This window comes from Parasteatoda tepidariorum, chromosome 4, assembly GCF_043381705.1.
Source record: "Parasteatoda tepidariorum isolate YZ-2023 chromosome 4, CAS_Ptep_4.0, whole genome shotgun sequence".
Taxonomy (NCBI): domain Eukaryota; kingdom Metazoa; phylum Arthropoda; class Arachnida; order Araneae; family Theridiidae; genus Parasteatoda; species Parasteatoda tepidariorum.
Window position 1 is genome coordinate 1562605 of NC_092207.1, and position 19841 is coordinate 1582445.

Here is a 19841-nt window from a genome sequence, read left to right on the forward strand (position 1 = left end):
TATTTATTTATATTTCTTTCACTTTTTTGTGTTTACTTGTAAGCCCTTAATAAAAATCTTTGTCGAAATTTGGTGAAAGATGTGTACTTCTTCTAGTGTATCTTATTAGCATACATTTGATGAAAAATATTTGCCTAGAACAGAGGGCGTGGCGAATTTTTTGAACAAAAAATAAGCACTCAAAAAATATTCTTAAACTCTATATTTAAAAATATATATATGTATGGATATCTCAGTTTCGTGATCTGTCAAGCCAAATACAATTGTCAAGGTGCCTAATAGATTTTAAACTTGCAATTTAAAAAAAGAAAAACACATAGATGTTTTCCCAGGGGTGACTATGATTCGAGGTGTTTCCTTTCTGTGATGTTTTTTTTTCCCCCTTCCTTTTTTCTTGAATTTCTCGCATGCGCTGCCCGGAAGTTGCCAAGGCTTGACGATTATTCTGCCACACAGATCAAGACACGGAAATCTACCCAAGATATAATTAAGATATGCGCACCAATAAAATTTTCTTCCTTTTATTGAAAGTTCTTATGTATATACAGTGAAACTTCTACGGACATACTTTTAATTCCCTGTGAATCTGAATAAACCATTATGTGCAATCTGCAAAAAAAAAAAAAATGATATCACCCTGAATAACTTTCGTTCTAATGATCGGATTTTCACGAACTAAGTATCAATCTTAATGGTTCCTGGGGGTGATTTCAAATATGTTAATGCTGACTAAATTAATTAGTGCTAACTATTAATTAAGTTACGAAATCAGACACAAAAACGTACTTTTTCTGAATAAACATTTATATATTTTTTTACATATTTGGAATCCTGACCCTTGAAATAGGGGGGGGGGGTAGACAAAATGGTGAAAAAACTGGGTCGCAATAAAGGTTTATATATTTGGCGATAGTCCAAAAATCAGCCAAGAAAAGTCGCCGCCGCAAATGAATATTTTAAGATAACCCATAGACTAATTCAAAAGAGGAATACTTAATTTTAGTAGGTTGCTAAGCAACCAAGCTCTGACTGTAAAAAAAATTGAAATAATGTTTTGTGATTGCTCGGAGAGGTTTAATTAATAGAAAATATCTCGAAGTTTCTAGGCAATAGACAATTTTTAACAATATTCTTTACAAGAAGCAATTTTTTTTATATTTTAATCTGCTTTGAAAAGAAAATTTGAATCGTTTTACAAATTATTTATGATTTTCTAAGCTTTTAGAATATAAATACGTGAACTTTTTATCTGACATTATTTAGATTGTGTTGTTTTTGCTATATTTATTCGAGGATTTAATACTAAAATCAAATTAACATAGCTTATTATAGCTATATACAAAATTTTAGGGATAATCATTTTTACAGCTTTAATCGAGTCTTCTGGGCAAGAAAATTTGAAGGGAAAAAAAAGTGATTGAAAAATAATATGTAGATTGTATAGCAATTCTAAAGCACATTCACAAGGTTTTTTATAATTTACGATATTTCTTTTTTCTATAAGATTATTTTTGTTTTCTTATTATATGTTACCGGCAAAGAATGAAACGCCGGCACTGTATTCACCTTATCTGTAGGGGGGGGGGGGCTTATTTTCGCTGGCAGACGTAATGGTCCGCATAAACTACCGGAGCAACCGGAACTTATTTCTTTTCTAATGCTTTTACTTAGGCTGATTCAATCATCGTTGATTAATATGAAAAATTCATTTTTAGGAAAAATACATAAAAGTTAAATAAAGGTTCTTTGAATACATAAAAGTTAAAAAGGAAATAAAGGTTCTTTAAAGTGTGTTTGTTTTTAAAGTCTCTAAATAACTCAATATAAAGATCTGTACGCATACATTACCTGGAATTATTAGAGAATAAAGCTCTACCCTATTTTTTTTTTTTAACATGGGCTCTATTTGTTTCTACTCAGTGATGAAGCAAAGGGCCCATGTTATCCCTTTCCTGAAATTTTGAGTTTAAAAAAATATATATAATCTGAACAAAACGAACTTTTCTGTATACATTTCTTAAAATTATTCCAAAAATAATTTTTTATCTAATATATACAGTATTCTTATTCTTTAAATTTCGAGATTTCATCAAGCGTAATTTAAAATAAAATTGNAGCTTAAGTTATTGATAATTTTTATCTATTTATTCTAGCGTGAATTCAAAGCATGTAATTGTCTTCACAGCAGTAGCCTCTTAAAAAACTTGCGATCCCAGCAAAACTTTAATACAATATATATTCCTGCAGATTTTATTAACTTTACTTTAATTGCCTTAATCTATGCTATAAGTATTTGAAATCAAGCATATGCATTTATTTAGTTCTTTATTCTTAAGGTCAAGTGCCATTGCCCGGTATATATTTACCCGATACTCCAAACCCTGATGTTTCTTCTAATCTATCGTCAGTAAGTATTAAAATATCGGATAAATGTAATCTATCGACAGTATATAGTATCGAATAAATGTAATTATATCCACGAATAAATTAATATAAAATCGGGATGACGTTTTGAATTTGTCATTTTTGAATGACATTTTGACGAATCGGAGATGTATTTTATACTTTGCCGGTTTCTCATTTGGCATTCCACAGAATGCCTAGGCAATGTGTGAAATATAAATCATTTCATACTTTGCCGGTAACATATATATCTGATACGATGCTGTCTTTTTAAACAGAGCTCGTAAGGTCTTTAAAATACTGAAATGGGGGCACAAAAATTTAAAAGATAAAATATTTAATTTCATTAACTCAAAATATCTGGTCTCAAAATTTTAATTTTTAAGTTAAATATAACTTTTAGAATATTGATGCTCTTACGTTCTTAAAGACCACATGAATCCTGTTAAAATATTAAAATACATATGTTTACTTTAACTTGTGTAAAATCCTTATCAAAATAATGATCAAGACCCAAATGTAAAACAGTATAATTGATGATAAAAAGTCAACTGGCTTCAGAATATATGAAGAGGCAAGTAAAAGTCGACATGTTGGGAGCATTCAAACATAAGCGCCCATTCTCAAGACTTGTCAGGCTTGAATAACTTGTGACTTTAATTATTGGACGCTCAAAACATGACTATTTATATTATCATCAATTATTTTTTAAATCAATGAAGTTTTTATATTTTCGATTCAGTTTCTTGGGATTATCTATTTAGTAACACAACAAATTAATTTTTTTAACTCGATATTAAAATAAGTTTTACATAAGCTTTAGGCACAAGTTCTTAGATTGAAAAAAATAATAATTCATTACTTTCTAAAAAAATCAATGCAGTAAAATTTTTTTTTTTTGCTGCAAGGACATAAAAAAAATTCCGTTTGCAATTGAAATTTCAAAAGTCGAATGTGAAAATGGAATGTCCCCTAGCACCAGGAATCGAAATTTAAAAGTTACAAGGACAGCTATTTCAAACAATTTAGCATTTCCGTTCTACTTGAAGTTGTTTGAAAAGGTATTTTTTATATATCGATTCCAAAGTTTATTCTACATATATTTCAGNTACTTTAAGGACATAAAAAAATTCCGTTTGCAATTGAAATTTCAAAAGTCGAATGTGAAAATTGAATGTCCCTTAGCACCAGGAATCGAAATTTAAAAGTTACAAGGACAGCTATTTCTAACAAGTTAGCATTTCCGTTCTACTCGAAGTTGTTTGAAAAGGTATTTTTTATATATTTTAGGGTATATTTTTGGAGTATTTCGATCGAGTTTATTTTCACACCCTTATTTGTTTAAATTATTAAATAATTTGCTTGAAATAAATTATTCAAGCTATACGATTTAATGTATTTATAGTATAATAGTAAACAAAATTTTATTAAAAATATTCTTCCATCGCATATCCTTAACCTTGATACCGTTATCATTAAATAAATGGAATAAGCTTAGATAAATAATAAACGCTAATTTTCTTCTCGTTTTAATTTTCAAGGAATATGTTTCGATCAAACAGATTTCATTCTGGAAATAGAGAAATTATTGAGTCGATTCCTTGGAGCAATATCATTCTTTTGACGAAATATAGGAAAACTTGGTTTTCACAGTTTCTGTAAAAAGTATGTTAGCCTTCTTGCCGCATTTTTTTCTTTTCTCTTTATCAAAATAAGTGCGGCAATTGCGTAATTTTTAATGAATTTTTTTAAAATCAGATGATTCTAATATTGGCACGGCTTCGGAGTCTTCTTTCAAATTTCAATTTTTAGTATTTCCTTCTTAACAAAATAAGGCATTTTCCTGATAACAAATTATACTACAATATCTTGGTAATCGCGCAAAAGTTAAAAATTAAACAAAATAGTTTAATGTATTATCCGGTAAAAAATCTACATGGTATCATAAAGAAAGAGTAAAAGACATAATGAAATAATTAGTGGATAGTTCTGTGAATCTCACGTGGTCAGATATTTAAAAATTTAATTTCACAACTAAGATGTTAGGGCATCTAAGACTGAGATATTTTAAAACGCCTAAAAATTTCGACTACGAATTTGACAGCTTTTTATGTTTGGTATCTTTATAGTCTTTGTGTAGTGATTTATATAAACATCAACACTATTTTAGATAATCTATGTTGAAGTCACAAGAAACAATAAAAAGACAATCAATAATTTATATTCTTTTTTCGAGAAAAATAGTATGCTTAGTAAATAATCAGCTGTTTTCCATCAAATAATTTTAAACAGCGGAATGTTCTTAATTCCTTAACAAGGTTTTTTTCTTAGCTAACAGAAAATAATTCTTTAAAAAAAAACTTGAGAATAATTTAAAAATGACCTTCACTTTAAAGAAAACTTAAATTAAAGTACTAAAAAAAAATTGATTTGTATATTAATGTAGAAATAATATACGTAGTAGGGTGAAGAATAAGATTTTGAAAAATTTAATTAAATACACTTGGTAATATACTTCTGCGAAACACTCCCGGACAGGTGATTAAAATTGTTTTTAATAAGATTAAGACGTTATGTAAGATGTTAAAAAATTTGCGATGATAAGAGAGATGCTTAAAAATGTTGACTACGTATTTTTATTAATATTTCTAAAAAGGAAACATCGTATTTTAAAGTTTGAAAGAAATACAAATATAAGCAATCGGTTATAAGCGAAAAAAATATGAATGAAATTTTAAGGTACGCACTCGAAGTCAAGTTCCGCGCATGTTTATCAAATTTTAACATTAATCGCCCCATTTAATTAATTCTTCATTGTCGCCAAATTATTTTTCTTAAAAATAATTTAAATTTTTCTCAGCTTCTAATAAATAAAAATAGTTTAAACTTTAGAAATTGAAAAATATGTAGACTAATATGGTATAAAAAATGCATACCTTATAATTCAATATTTTTTCATCCTCAATTTAATTGAATAATAAATAAAAATTATTTTTTTCATGAAATTATCTTTGGGTAAATGAGTTTTTTGAGTGGGTGCAATTTTTTTTGGAATTGCTTAATTAGTTTTTAAAATATGGCTGAAAACGCAAAAAGGGAAATTCATATTAAAGGAACCACATTTCCCAGATTGCGGCTACCCCCTATATCAGGGGTGGCGAACCTTTGTACACCAACGTGCCATTTTTTCCAAAATTTTTTTTAATGAGGTCATAGACGTGCCGTCAAATAATTTTGCTTTTGTGATTATTGAGAAAATAATAATACTAAATACTATTAACACAAAACTCTTTAATTACATTGAAGAAAAAAAATATTTTGCAATGCCTGTGACTTCTGTTGTTGCAGATTAGATGACAAATAACTTATATTAGGTTGTAAGATGTTAGTTTAAGCAGGACTGTTTATTTTTTTTGTTAGTTATTTATTGTTAGCTTGTTTTTTATGGTTATTAATTGCTTTTTTAGCATTAATTGTTAATTTTTTTCATTAATAATTGTTTATTATTTTGCGTGTTTTTTGTCAATTTTAATTTAATTGTTACATATGCTTCATAGAGTAATAGCATTTGAGTAATAACAATTCATAGTGTAATAACAAATGTGATCTGTGGCGTGTCAAAAATATTGTGTCGGGTGCCATAAATGGCACGCGTGCCATTGGTTCGCCATCCCTGCCCTATATTATGAAGATTAAGAATCCAAATATGTAAAAAAAAATGCATGTTTATTCAGAGAAAGTACGTTTTTGTATCCGATTTCGTAACTAAATTAATAGTTAGCACTAACAATTAGTATATTTGAGGTCGCCCCCAGAAACCATTAAGATTGACACTTAGTACGTGAAAATCCGATCATTAGAACGAAAGTTATTCAGGGTGATATCTTTTTTTTCTTCAGGACTGTACATTCTTCGCAAAGCGGACACACCCGTGACCAGGCGCAGACAGCCCTGAAACGTTATTTTCAATCTCTTCAAACTGGACACTACTTTTTCTACATTTAAAGAAACCTTTTCTGCTTTAAATTGTAAGGAAAAAAAGGATTCCGCACCATTTTTAAAGTATATAAATTTTTTGCCTTATTTTTAAGCTATTTCACTACTAAGAATCAATCCTTGCACATTCGCCACTGAAAATTTCTTTCCTTTTTCTTATATTAAATACAGTAATATGATTAATTGTAAATATATTAACTCCTCATGACTTGGAGCAGTGTTTCCCAAAGTGTGGTACGCGTACCACCAGGGGTACGGAAACAGTTTAGCGGGGGTAAGCGTTCTTATGCGAAATATCTTGCAACAATCGAAAATTTCAAAAACGTTTATTTAAAAACAAAGCTAGCCATGAAAATTTACAATTACGTATTTTTCTATTGGCTATTTTTTTGCAGAGTTAACTGTTAATAAATAAGTGGTGTCAACAGCCAGTTGTGATATTTAACTTTCATGCAATTTTTTTATAGTAAAGGTTTGTAATTAATTCTACTTATTTTTATAAAATATAATTTTTATCTATAATACGGATCGTTGGTTAGTATCTGCAAAACTTTGTACCAAAAAAGAAAAATAAACATATTTTTAAAAAAAATATATTAATTTTTTTTATTAGTGGTACACAGCGTTACGCAAAAATTTAGAAAGGGTACACAAAAGTTTGGAAAACACTGACTTAGAGGTAAGCATCGATTTTTTTTTGTTTTCTGTGAATGGCAGCAGCAAGGTTTAATTTCAAGGTATTTCCTATCAAGTGATGGAGTGATCAACCTAATAATTGAAACCAACTGAGGACTAAAAGCTCATATTCCGTATCGTATGACTAACTTGAATATGTCTGTTAAATGGGATAATTATTTTTATTCATCTTTTTTACACATTCTTTTTGTATAGAAAAACAATTTTTTCGTTTTTTAAAGTTTAAATAAATATACTTGGAGATAGTTACTGTAAATTATTTCTATATTATGGAAAATATTCCAAAAACAATTTACGTTGATGAACCTCATTTTTAGACTAACCATCCCGTAAAAGGACATTTTTTTCAGTCCTAAGAGTTTATTTAACTGAGGTTTCACTGTGTGTATAGATATATATATTTTTATGAACTTTCAATAATAGAAATTTTTTTTTATTAGTGCACATATCCTAATAATATTATTGTGGTTGAATGAATTGTGAAAACATTGTATAGAATAGTGTGAAAATGTTTTTGGCATAATTTGTGATAAAAAAAAAAAAAATCCCATTTTGAGAAAGGGAACATTAATGACTTTTTAAAATCGAAAATAAGCACAAAGTTTTCTAAGTATGAAATCAGATTTCTAAGTATGAAAATAAGTACTTTTTAAAAATGCTATGCACCCTGTAGAATAAAAAACTAAAATTCTCTAGAGTGAAAACAAATAATACTGCACATGAAATATATTAAAAAAAAATTTTATTTATATAATTCACAAATCTAAAAATTTGAAACAAAAATTTAAATCATTTACAAGTTCAGGAAGAAATAAAAATTTAAGAAAATAAAAGAGAAGATAAACATAACAATAATTGGAAGAAAAAAAAGCAGAAGATATGATATGAAATTTAAAAAAAAAAAAAAACATATCAATATTCTAAGATCCTAGATTGAGGGGAACAACAGCAGGGATGCCAAACTGGAGTAAATGAGAAGTTTTTATACTGCAGTGATATTAAAAAGAGTTAAAATATTTCATTGTTAATTCTGAATAATCAAATAAGCATCAATATATTATATATAGTTTATAAAAATTATACTTTAAAAAAAGTGTTTTATGCTTTTAATTTTCTGTTGTTTCCTTAAATATTTTAGAAAATATAATTTAGGGATGTGTGCCATGAATTTAAATATTGAAATATATAATTTGTCTGTATGTAAAAATATAAAAGGGTAAATAAATATATACATAAAATGAACCTTTTTCTGTAGATTTTTAAATCAGCAATTTCACAGTCGGTGCTTAAATCGGTAGTCAGAAGTAATTGACATCCCTGGCCATGCAAGACAACATTAAAAAAAAAACAAAGCGACAATACTACACTGATTAATGCACATTCACATTAAAAATCAATTATCATTTTAAAAACAAAGTAAAACCAATATTTTTTTATTACATGTTGCATCAAATATCATTGAACAATCCAGTATAACAAGCGATATTTGATATAAATGATTATAAAGATGATAGAAGACGTTTTCTTTTACAGAATCTTAATTGAAGTAAACAAAAATATGGTAACACATTTATTATATAGACATTTTCAAAAAGTAAAATTTTCTTGTCATTTTTCCAAGAGTATAAAAGCTAATTATGTTTATTTATGAAATCCAGAGTATTTCTTTTTTTGGATATCATGTTTAGAAAAGTGTCCATCCCATTAATTATCTATTTTTATATAAAATTTTAGCTACCTAATTCAGATATCTCTTATATGGACACCTTTCTCGCTCATCTTTTTGTGCCCATCAAAATCAGTATATTCTGCAACCATGTTTAAATCGAGCATACGTTAATGATCCATATATTATCTCAATAACTTGATTACTTTTTCTTAAAATATACATTTATTTTACAGCAAACAAAATAAAAATAACAGCCAACCTCTTATCTTTTTACATTAATCTCTATTCATATCTTTATTTATTGTTCACCTTACCATCATCAAATTTTGTCCTATTTCTATTAACTCCCGTTAAAAAAAAAAAAAATAATAATCCTATTTTTTTATTGATTTGGCAGAAAATACTAGTTATCCTTTTTTAAAAGAAAATTCGATTTTTAGTTTTAAAACTTAATTTATGAAATTAAATGGAAATAAATATTAATTGGAGGTTTGATTTCATCCCACTGATCTTTTCTCCAGACTGATTTCAGTCATCAGGACTGAACAGAGGCACCCCTGTACGTACTTAATGGCCATGAAATTATGTAATTTGTATCGAAAAATGGGACACTCATTTGAGCTCTTTTTTTAAAAAGCTGAATAACTTATATAAATGGATATTTATTCGCATCAAATAAGAATTAAGCTGAAAGCCAGTCAGAATTTGTTTGTTACAAAAACACAGATTTTCAGAAGAATTGGACCTTAATGAATCTTATAATTGTAAAAACACTTCTCAACATATTGACCAATGCAGGCAGGACAATATACTTATTACAGATTAGAATTTTTTAAAAAAAATATTTATTTTGTTGTTAGATTGATAAAGAATAATACAAAGATAGTATTGATTATAAGGCAGTGCAACAAGACGCAAAATATCGAATTTTTATATTACACATAGAATCAAACATTGAACGATGCAGTGTTTTGTAATAATTGTTCTTAGTATATATATATATTTTTAGAGTCTTAAAGTGAAAAGACTATATGACATTGGGGATAACATATTAATATTTCAATAATAAAACTAAAACCGGCATTAAACTTCAATCAAACTCTTTCGCCAGAAATGTAATCTCCAAAAATTAGTTTGAGGCTGAAAAGAAGTTCCTTATGAAAGACGAAAACATTTAAATAATAATTATAAACTTTAATTTTGAAATTAACTGAAAAATGCATACACTATGGACACATTAATGTTTTGCTTTTATGGAAGATGCAACTGCCATAAACACATACATCAAAACTGGTAAAATTTCATAATTGGAGCTTTTAGAGTAGTTTGTAAGTTTGTCAGCGAAAAAAAAAAAAACATTTTACAATTATCTCGAAATTTTTTTCTGGTACCAATTTAAACTTTTTTCTAATTGTTTGAATTAAGCAGACCTTAATTCAAGCAATTAGAAAAAAGTAAAAAGAAAAGTTTATAAGCTTAGTATTGATAAAAATAAAATATTTTCATCAAAATTTTTCTGTTCATAATTGTTTGTAAAAATTCAAATCGCAAATTTTTTTTAAAAGCTTTGATTCTGAAGTTTTAAAATAAGCTACTACTTCTTACTTGTCAAATAGTCGTTGAATTCGTCGAAAATCATATTTTTAATGGAGATAAATAGTTTGGAATTTCTTCCCTTTTCCTCATTGAAAAACAAAGAGACTGAAGGAAAGGTTGTAATGAAATGCTCAGCAATTACTGACTAATATGCTAAGCAATAAACACTTCTGTGAAAAAAGGTCTCTAGAAATGTTTCATCAATTTGGTCCAAAGAAATGACAACACAGTGCGTAGCCATATTATTCAACAAAAAATAAGCACCCTTTAAGTACTCAAAAATTTATGAACATAAAATCAATAAAATTAAAAAACTTTACATAATCATGATAAAATAACTGGTTTCTGATTAAAAAAAATTTGCATAAATCATGCAGTTTTTGTAATTTAGAACAACAATCGACATGATTAGGAAAGAAACTCTTTTCAAAAGATAGAAAATTAAGCACTTCTTACAAACCCCCAATTAAAAAAAAAAAAGCACCTCTAAGGGCTTTTTTAAAATGTAAATTAAAAATAAGCACTTTTTAAAAACACTACGCACCATGAAAAAGTAAATGCAATTTGTATCCAATAGAATTTAGTCAAGTAAACACAGTTCAACAGTCATCATTTCTGTTCTTTCTTAAAACATGAGCACAAGCGTCAAAGGGCAGTGAATAAACATAACATATTTCCACTCATACAGACATTTTATAATTTTAATAGTCATATGATTGTTTAAAATTTTAACCAGTTTCAGAATGAGGTGATACACACGAAAGCAAACTACAATAATATATATTTCACAAATAAAACTTACGAATTTAAATTTTTATTCGGTCAAACCGTTACTATTTACAATTTGACGATCTGTTATGATATTCTGAATTTTTCTCAAAGTCAAGTTAAGGTCTTCTCTGGATATTTTTGGAGGAGTTTCTTCCTCCGCTGCTTCATCATCTTGTAGTATGCGTTTGACAGCCTGTTTCTCACCCATTTTGACAAAATTGTTTAGAGCTCTTAATTCCTGAAAGAAAAGCCATTCGTTACAGATGAAGCAAAAAACAATATGAATTATAGTTTTGGTTCTATAAACAAGAATAGTGTCTAAAGACCAAATAAGAAAAGTAACAAAACAAACAGGTGGTTTAACCAGTAACTAATAAAATACACTTCCTCTTTCCCAACTGGCTAAATTATAGTTTCTCTACAGTAAGAACTCCCTATGCCATTCTTCAGGACCTGTGACGGTGACTATGGTAACAACTATTTCAAGTAGGGGTACGGGGTCACTGCTTAGGACAGGTTTTGGATTGGATCGGCGAGAAAAAGGGAATCTTTTTCTCCCCTTCTATTGTGTTAGTCCTACAATGAAGAGAAGCTCCCCTTCCTGAAATGCGCTATTCTTGTTTCTATAGCAGCAGACAACTTCAGACTTTGTAGCAGGGGGAGTTCTTACTGAAGACCAACTGTACTCTGTTTGTTTGGTTACTTCTCTACTGTCATTTGGTGTGTGAGGGAGGTTCTTGTTAATAGAACTACAACAGTATATCAATTTCTTTACCTTCACTTGTGCTGAATTTTAAAATGAGCCATTTTACATGACAAAATAAAAAACTTGATCGAAATTGTGTTCCTGAGAAATCAAATTTTGTGAGAATTACTTTTCTGCGCATTTACCATAAATTCATGTGACTTTAAAGACCACATTTTCAACAATTATTACAGTGTATTTTTTAGAAACGGTTTTTAAAAAACTTGATTTTTAAGTGATGAGTCACTTGGACAGCAGGTTACTGCATGCTCAAGTATTTAGACAGAGAGATAGACAATTAGAATACTTTTTTTTTTTTTTATATAAACATTGTTTTACATGCTAAATTATTTTTATCAGTTTACTTAGTAATATATTTCAATAAAATACCTTAATTAAAGAAGATTTATAGGGTTTTAAGCGATTGAAATTAAAACAACACCATAACAGTACAAAATAAGATCAATATTCAGTAGAGAAAATATTTTGAGCATTAAGACATTTATGTTAAGTAAATTATTACATATCACATATATTTAAAGGACTTTCTAAGCTAAAAAAAGTTCCAAAGTAAACTAAAAGCAATAAGCAGTTAAAAATGTATGCATACCCCTACTTCACAATACAGTAATAGACATTTCTAGGTACTTTAGACACGTGAATTTTAGTAATTAGTAAAAATTTCATTTTTAGAGAAAAAAGTAAACAAAAGACTGCTAGATACAGCAACTATCATGATCTTCAATTATGTAACAGACTATAATCTTCAATTATGCAACAGACTCATGAGGTTCATTGCTAACAGTTCAAAATATAACTCTTCCAAATACAGGAGCTTTTTATGACTATGTATCACAATAGACGTGTTTATGATTTTAAAATGATAAAATTAATCTATTTAATGCCTTATTAATTGGGGAAAATTAGGAGTTTCGTTTGTAACAGTTGAAAGTTGACTGAGATTTCTGCAGAGAGAGAATTTTTTCACCTGACTAGAAGCAACTAAATAATTTTTAAAGAGTCTAATATTATTAAAACTAAAAGAATGAACCACCTATTTAATAACAGTCGTTGAATAGCCAAGCCAATTTTTGGGTTCACAACTACATAGCCATGCAATTTTGAACCCAATCCAGAAGATAAGGGAACTCCTGGATCAAGTAATGGGAGAAACTTGCCTTCGTGGAGGACTTTTTGATGGAACTAACCCTAATATGCGTTACATGGAAAGGAACACCACGGTTAACCTGATGGCAAGGGGACCCATGACAGTTCAGCATTGTGGTCGGTGCAAGCCGAATGTGGAATTTGTATCGACCAGTAATCGTTGGGATTCGAACACCGTTCACCTCATTGGGAGACGAATGCTCTAATCCTCTGAGCCAGCGCGGCTCATGAACAACCTATTGCAAGAATCAATAAAAACAATCCAGGAAAGAAAAATACCCTTCACTAGCTTAAAAAAGATGGAAGCAAAAATTAACCGATTTTCGGACATCAACGCACCGTTTCAGTAAATATTTCTTAATTAACACTATGGCATATGTTTACACTAAATTTTCTTTTCTGCTATTTTCAAGGGTTTTAAAGAAATCTATAAAATATTAGTAATTGATTTTGAGTNAAAAAAAAAAAAAAAAAAAAAAAAAAAAAAAAAAAAAAAAAAAAAAAAAAAAAAAAAACTATAATAAATTTGATTTTTTTGAAAGTTTATTATTATTCTATTTGATTTTTGTGATGCACTAAAGTTGCAAGTTCTGTATATAAAATAAAAATAAAACAAGATTCATATTAAAAAACTGGATGTTCAACTAAATGATTTTTCATCATTGATTGGTCAACGGTGTCTACATACCAGGGTTCGCCAAGTGGGCCTACTTTGAAAAAACCCGCCCAGGTTTTATTGGGTGGGCCCACCATGAAAAAAACCCACTTGGAACAATAAGTGGGTTTCTTCAACAAAAAAAATCTTTTTTTACTAAAACTTATTGTGCAGCATTTACTTTTATATAATTTATTGAGCAGCATAAATTTGTCAAACAGAGTTGCATGATTTATATGATTAAAGTTTTAATATTAGTAAAGTAAAAGAAACTCGAATTTTCATATAATTTTATAGTAGGTACTATTGAAAACTTCAAGTGGGTTTTTTCAAAAAGTAATATTTTAATGATATTAAATCAAATAAAAATTTAAATAATATACTCTGAAAAGATCAATTTTTCAAATATTGTTGCATGCTTTATATATTAATAAACAGGTTATTATTATTAATTCATATGTTTAAAAAAATTGAAAAGAAACAATTTTTTTCTTTTTTCACCAAGTGATACATTAACAAATTTAAACAGTTTTAATTTCTGGCTTTTTTTTTTTAGAAAAAAGCTAAAACTTTTTAAAATTATTTATCTAAAAATGAAATCATTTTCCTAGGGTTAATTATTTGAAAACAAATCGGACAAGTAACTGATACTCTTTATAATTATACATAGTTTTAATTTCACTTTCTATTAATCTTATTATAAAAACATGTAAGACCATTAAATATTTATTTCAGTTTTTTATTCTAACTCAGTTCAAAACTCAAGTCAGATGAAATTTTAGTTTTTACTGATTATAAATATTTCAGATTATAATTTTATAATAGGTAATATCCATATGTTTAATAAATATAGTAAATAAATGTGTGTGAAAACAAAAAGATTAATAAACTTCTTCCTTTTATATTACTGCATTTATATTTTATAATTCCTAATTTAAAAAATTATGAAACGTAATGTACTTAACAATAAAGAAGATTCAAATATGCATTAGTGATAATATGTATTAGAGACATTAGTGATAATGCATTATTTAAACTTAATATAAAATACATATAACCAAGGTTCCCCAAGTGGGCCCACTTTGAAAAAAAAAACCCACTTGTTTTTTTTTTTAAAATTTGGTTCAAAAAGAAGTATCTCCTAATACTATCATTGGACACATCGTTGAAGTTAACAAATATTTTAGAAATGTGCATCAAGCACATGGAGGGGCAAATGAAAAAAACTGCTTGATGACCCAATGTTACTAGGTGGAATTCATATTGTGAGCACGTAAAAACTTTTGCCAACAATTACCATAAATATGAAGATTGTTCTTGAACATCAAAATGAATCTAATAATAATATGACAAAAATATTAAATAATGTTGGGCTTTACCAATAAACAATCAATTGGGAAAAACAGATATCAATTGTTTCTCAAGCTTTAAAAAAGCTTCAATCAGAAAACATTTCAATTTCAGAAGCTGTTGAAATATGAATTAAGTTACTATCGTGTGATGAATTAGAGCCCCATAAACATTTAGTAAAAAGATTCAATCAGACTGCTCAGCTACATCATTTATTAGCATATGCATCCAGGATCCCGAAACAAGGGAACAATTTTTAAATGATGAACAAGACCAATTAGCAGAAAACTGTCTTTCTAAGCATCATCCAGAATTTCTGCCACATGTTATGGCTTTCAAAATTTCCGATCCTGAATACTTTCCAAAATCAATGATGCTTGACACTGTTATTGAACAGTTTTCATCAAAAAATAGTGGAAAATTATGGCAAAAAAAATAAATAAATAAGTAAATAAATAAAATTCCTAGCTTCCACAAAATTTCTGTCAATTCTTTTTTCTTTGCACTCAGCACCAGCATCCTCTGTCTCTATCGAAAGACACTTTTCAACTTTCGGTTTGGTGCAGAGTAAACTTCGAAATAGATTAGGAATAGATAAAGCTACAAAACTCGTAAAAGTGTATCACCATCTAAGAGAGAAATGTAGACACTTTGAATCTGTTGTATGATAATAATAATAAGGGAAAAAATGGACCTTTTTTTTAAGTTAACTCTTAACATCTGCTGACAATTTTTAACTATTTGGAGAAAGTTTATCACAATTAAAAAACAGTTAAAAATTAAAATATTACTTTTAAGATTTTTTAAATATTATTTTTAAGATTTCATTTGAATACAATTTATTTTGTTTCTTTTAATCATGTTTAAAATAATGAAAGCAAAAAAAAAAAAATTTCTATTAAGTGATACATTAAACAACAATAAACAAATTTAAAGTTTTATTTTCTGATTTTAAAAAAATGAGCTATAACTTTTTATATATGCTTTTTTATAATTTTAAGATTAATTTGTCTTTTGAAACTATAAAGTTAAAATGTATATAAAAATGATATTTATCTAAATATTTTAAAAAAAGGGGCAAGTAACAGATACTCTTAATAATTATATGTAATTTTAATTTCACTTTCTATTAATCGTATTATAAAAACATGGAAGACCATTAAATATTTATTCCAGTTTAATTTTATAACAGGTAAAAGTCAGATGAAATTTTAGTGTTTACTTATACAACTCTATTTCATAAATAAAAATATTTTCACAGTAAAATTTATGAGCACTAAATGGAAAAACCCAATTTCCTCCGGGTTTTTTCAAATAAAACCCAATTTCCCCCGGTTTTTTTTCAATAAAACCCAGGCGGGTTAGGTTTTTTCAAAAATCCCCGGGTTTTTTCAAACCCTGCTACATACGCACCATTTTATTTCTGAAATAAAATATTTTTTATTCTCATAGCTTTTTTGTACCTTTATTAATATAATTTAAGCATATTTCAATGAAAATTATGCCACATTTTATAAAACTTCTATGCTTGGACTAAAATAGGTTAATATGGCTTGTTGAATCAGATTTTAGAATGGTAAGGAGCTGTATCATATGCCCATGGTTGCAAGAGAAAAATATGAACAAAATAGTTGCTTTTACTAGCCTAAAGCATGAAAATAGTTGCCTAAATAAGAACAAAATTATTTCAATAATATGACCAAAATTTTATTAAATGACTTAATTGTCACATAACATGATCCCTTTAGTCAAGTTATGCGGCAAATATGATAATTTTTATATAAACGTTAGTGTTCTAACACAAAAATTTTTATGTAAAAAAACATAGTATATTTCCTGAAAATTAAATACTTTTAATTTCTAGAATTCTTTAAAAAAAAATACTTTTTCGAAAAAGTTTTTCATCTTATCAAGAATTGATTTAGTAAATATATCTATTGGGAAAAGAAATTAAACAAATTCGAAATTCACAATATCGTATTAAAAATTGTTTTTTTTTTAAAAAAAAACTCATGCAGAATTTTAAAACAATAACCGTTAAAAATGCAATCGAGAAACAAAACAGACTTATAATGGAATCTGAGCAAATTGAGCTCATTAAAAAGTGATGACTCAAATTTGCAATTCAAAATTTTCAACATATTTTATTTTCATTTCAACATATTATACATAATTCATTTTGTATAGAAGCTCCCACGGGCCACAGGTTGTCTACCTAGTTTACGCTAAAAAACATGGCTAAGAGTACAGGAAAGTCTCCAATTCCTAATAAAGTTTTAGCCTTTTCAGGCAAAAAAGTTGTCAGTCACCCCAGGCCGAAAATAGTTGTACATAGTTGCCTGTGGCAAACCTGTATGTCAGTTTACAACCTAAATTGACACACACATCAGTTTAAAATCTAACATAGGACAAGCAAATAGTGATTATCAGCAACTGAAGGTCACTTTTTTTTTAAGTTTAAAATACACCCAGGAGATTTTACTCTGAAAATTACTTTAATCCATCTTAAAATTTTTCTTCATTTCAAAAACTTTTTGATAATCAATTCAAATTGAAATAAATAGATTAAAGACTTACCTTAGCAGGACTTCTGTTGAAACAGCAAGAGAGCGGTGGTTTCCCAGGAGACGGGGGGAAATTGGTGCTTATGAGTGGAGCTATGTATACAGGGTGCTTGCTGGAAACTCTTCGCCAAGGTGATGAGGGGTGAGCATTCAGTTTTGGCAGAGGGGACAAAGGAGGGGATTCCAGCTACAAAAATAAATATTATGAAACTTTGAATCCCGAAATTCTGATATTGGTTCAACTTATTAAGTTTTAATGCTTATCAATAATTAAATCTTTTAAAATTTTGTGTTAATATATAATCATAAAAATAACGATAGAATTCAAATTTTTTGTCATTCCTTGTTATATGACGTTTTAATAGATCTTATAAATTTTTGCATCGCTGCTTTCAAATCTGCAATCTCTCTCCAAGCTATAGAATTTAAAATAAAAAAATAATTAATGTACAAAAATATTATATATCACATGTGTCGCATAATCAGGGTTGTCATGGTTTGTTTTTACTGGTATTTACCAAGACTTTTAGTCTTGGGAGGAACCTGTTTTTCCCATGACTTTTACCGCCCAAGAAAAAATTTTCTTCCCACAGTATTAACTGTTTTGTAAAAAGAAAATTTTTTCCTATCCTCAAAATTTCGCATTGTTTCTGCTATTTATGTGAACATCTTAAAAGCATACATAAAGGCAGTATTGAAACAAGAATTTAGAACATTTAAAACAGTCTCGTATTGTAAAATCTCAATACAATATATGATCATTTAAGAACTAATGTTTTTAAAAACTTTTGCAAGGGTCCAAATTTTTAAAAAATACTTTGTCCTGATTTGCTCTTTTAACCTTTTTTCTTGATTTTTTTTTTTGCCATAGAACAATATTATAACTCTTTTATAATACTCAATATAACAAGTATGACATATCACGAGATCCCGTTTAAAATGCTAATAACTAAATTTACAAAACTACATGTTTGTAACTAATTAAAAATTATTAGCCTTTTGCTATTGCCACAGTTTTATTTCCATGTTTGTGTGAGCAATATTACTCAAAATAGAGATAAACAAAAAGACTTTTTTTTTTTAAATTTCTGGTATGAATAAATCTGGTAGATAAGTGAAAAACAAACATAATTCCACTTAGTTTTCTTCTTACAATCTTAAAACCAAAATGTTTAAGTTGCAAACATTCGTAGGCAGCCACTAGCTAAGTAGTCTTAATTCCCAAAAGAAATACACTTCTGTTATTTTTGGACATTTTGTTGCGTACTGCAAAATAATGCATTTTTACTTCGGTTGATCCCAATCTATCATGTCGCCTATTTTACACATTATAGCCAACTATTCAGTGTAATCAGTGAAGTCAAAAGACATTGCACTTCATTTTATTTTTTGCTCACACCCTGCAAATATTTTTTATGTTTTGGCAATTTGCTGTTAGTTATTACAGAGTGCGTAGCCAGATCTTTCAATAAAAAATAAGCACCTTTTAAATATACTTTTTAAGCACTGAAAAAAAAATAATTTAAGCAGTACATACATTAACAAAATGCAAAATAATTTTAAAGACGTTACATAATCATGATAAAATAATCAGTTTCTGACAAAAAACTCTTTCCTTGATTATAATAGCCACCATAAAAAGATGAGTGATTTTTTGGTTTGACATCAGAGGGGAAATTANGGGGGGGGGAACGAAGCATGAAATTGAGAATATCTTGCAAAATACAGCAGAGTTGCATACGAGAGAGCAGAATCTCACAGAACCGAGCTCAATAGACGCACATGCGGACTCTCCCAAGTATTGCATCAAACATGTAAAATGATTGGTGTTTTCATAAAGCTATGGACGGTAGGATGAATTGGATTATGGTTGAATGAATTGTGAGATCGTTTAATAGAACAATGTGAAAAGCATGCTTTTGCATAATTCGCGGCGAAAATCGACACGGTAAAGAAAATGAAGCACTTTTTAAAAACACCCAATCAAAAAAGCACTTTTAAAAAACAAAAATTAGCACCTTTAAGCACTTTTCAAAAAGGCTACGTGTCATGCATTAACTTATTAGAGTTTTAATTCTAGTTTAAGTGTGAGTGTAAGAGTATACAGAAAACAATAACATTTGTTATTAAATAGGTGCGCTTGCTTATAACTTACTGTTTTTTTTTTATCATCCAAACTTGTATTTATGGCAATCAATTAATTTCTTAAAAATTATTAAAAAAATAACG

General features: G+C 28.0%; 1 protein-coding gene across 2 annotated transcripts in view; it reads right to left on the minus strand.

Moving 5' to 3' along the window:
• Positions 1 to 9118: 9118 nt before the first annotated feature.
• LOC107454693 (retinoblastoma-like protein 1) overlaps positions 9119 to 19841 on the minus strand; it is a 60941-nt gene continuing 50218 nt past the window's right edge. For both annotated transcript variants that reach the window (XM_043052517.2, XM_043052516.2), the window contains 2 exons: positions 17626 to 17799; positions 9119 to 11369 (listed from right to left, as the gene is read on the minus strand). In XM_043052517.2, the coding sequence (XP_042908451.1) occupies positions 11175 to 11369; positions 17626 to 17799 (369 nt within the window). In that variant the 3' untranslated portion in view covers positions 9119 to 11174. The remainder of the gene's footprint in view (positions 11370 to 17625; positions 17800 to 19841) is intronic.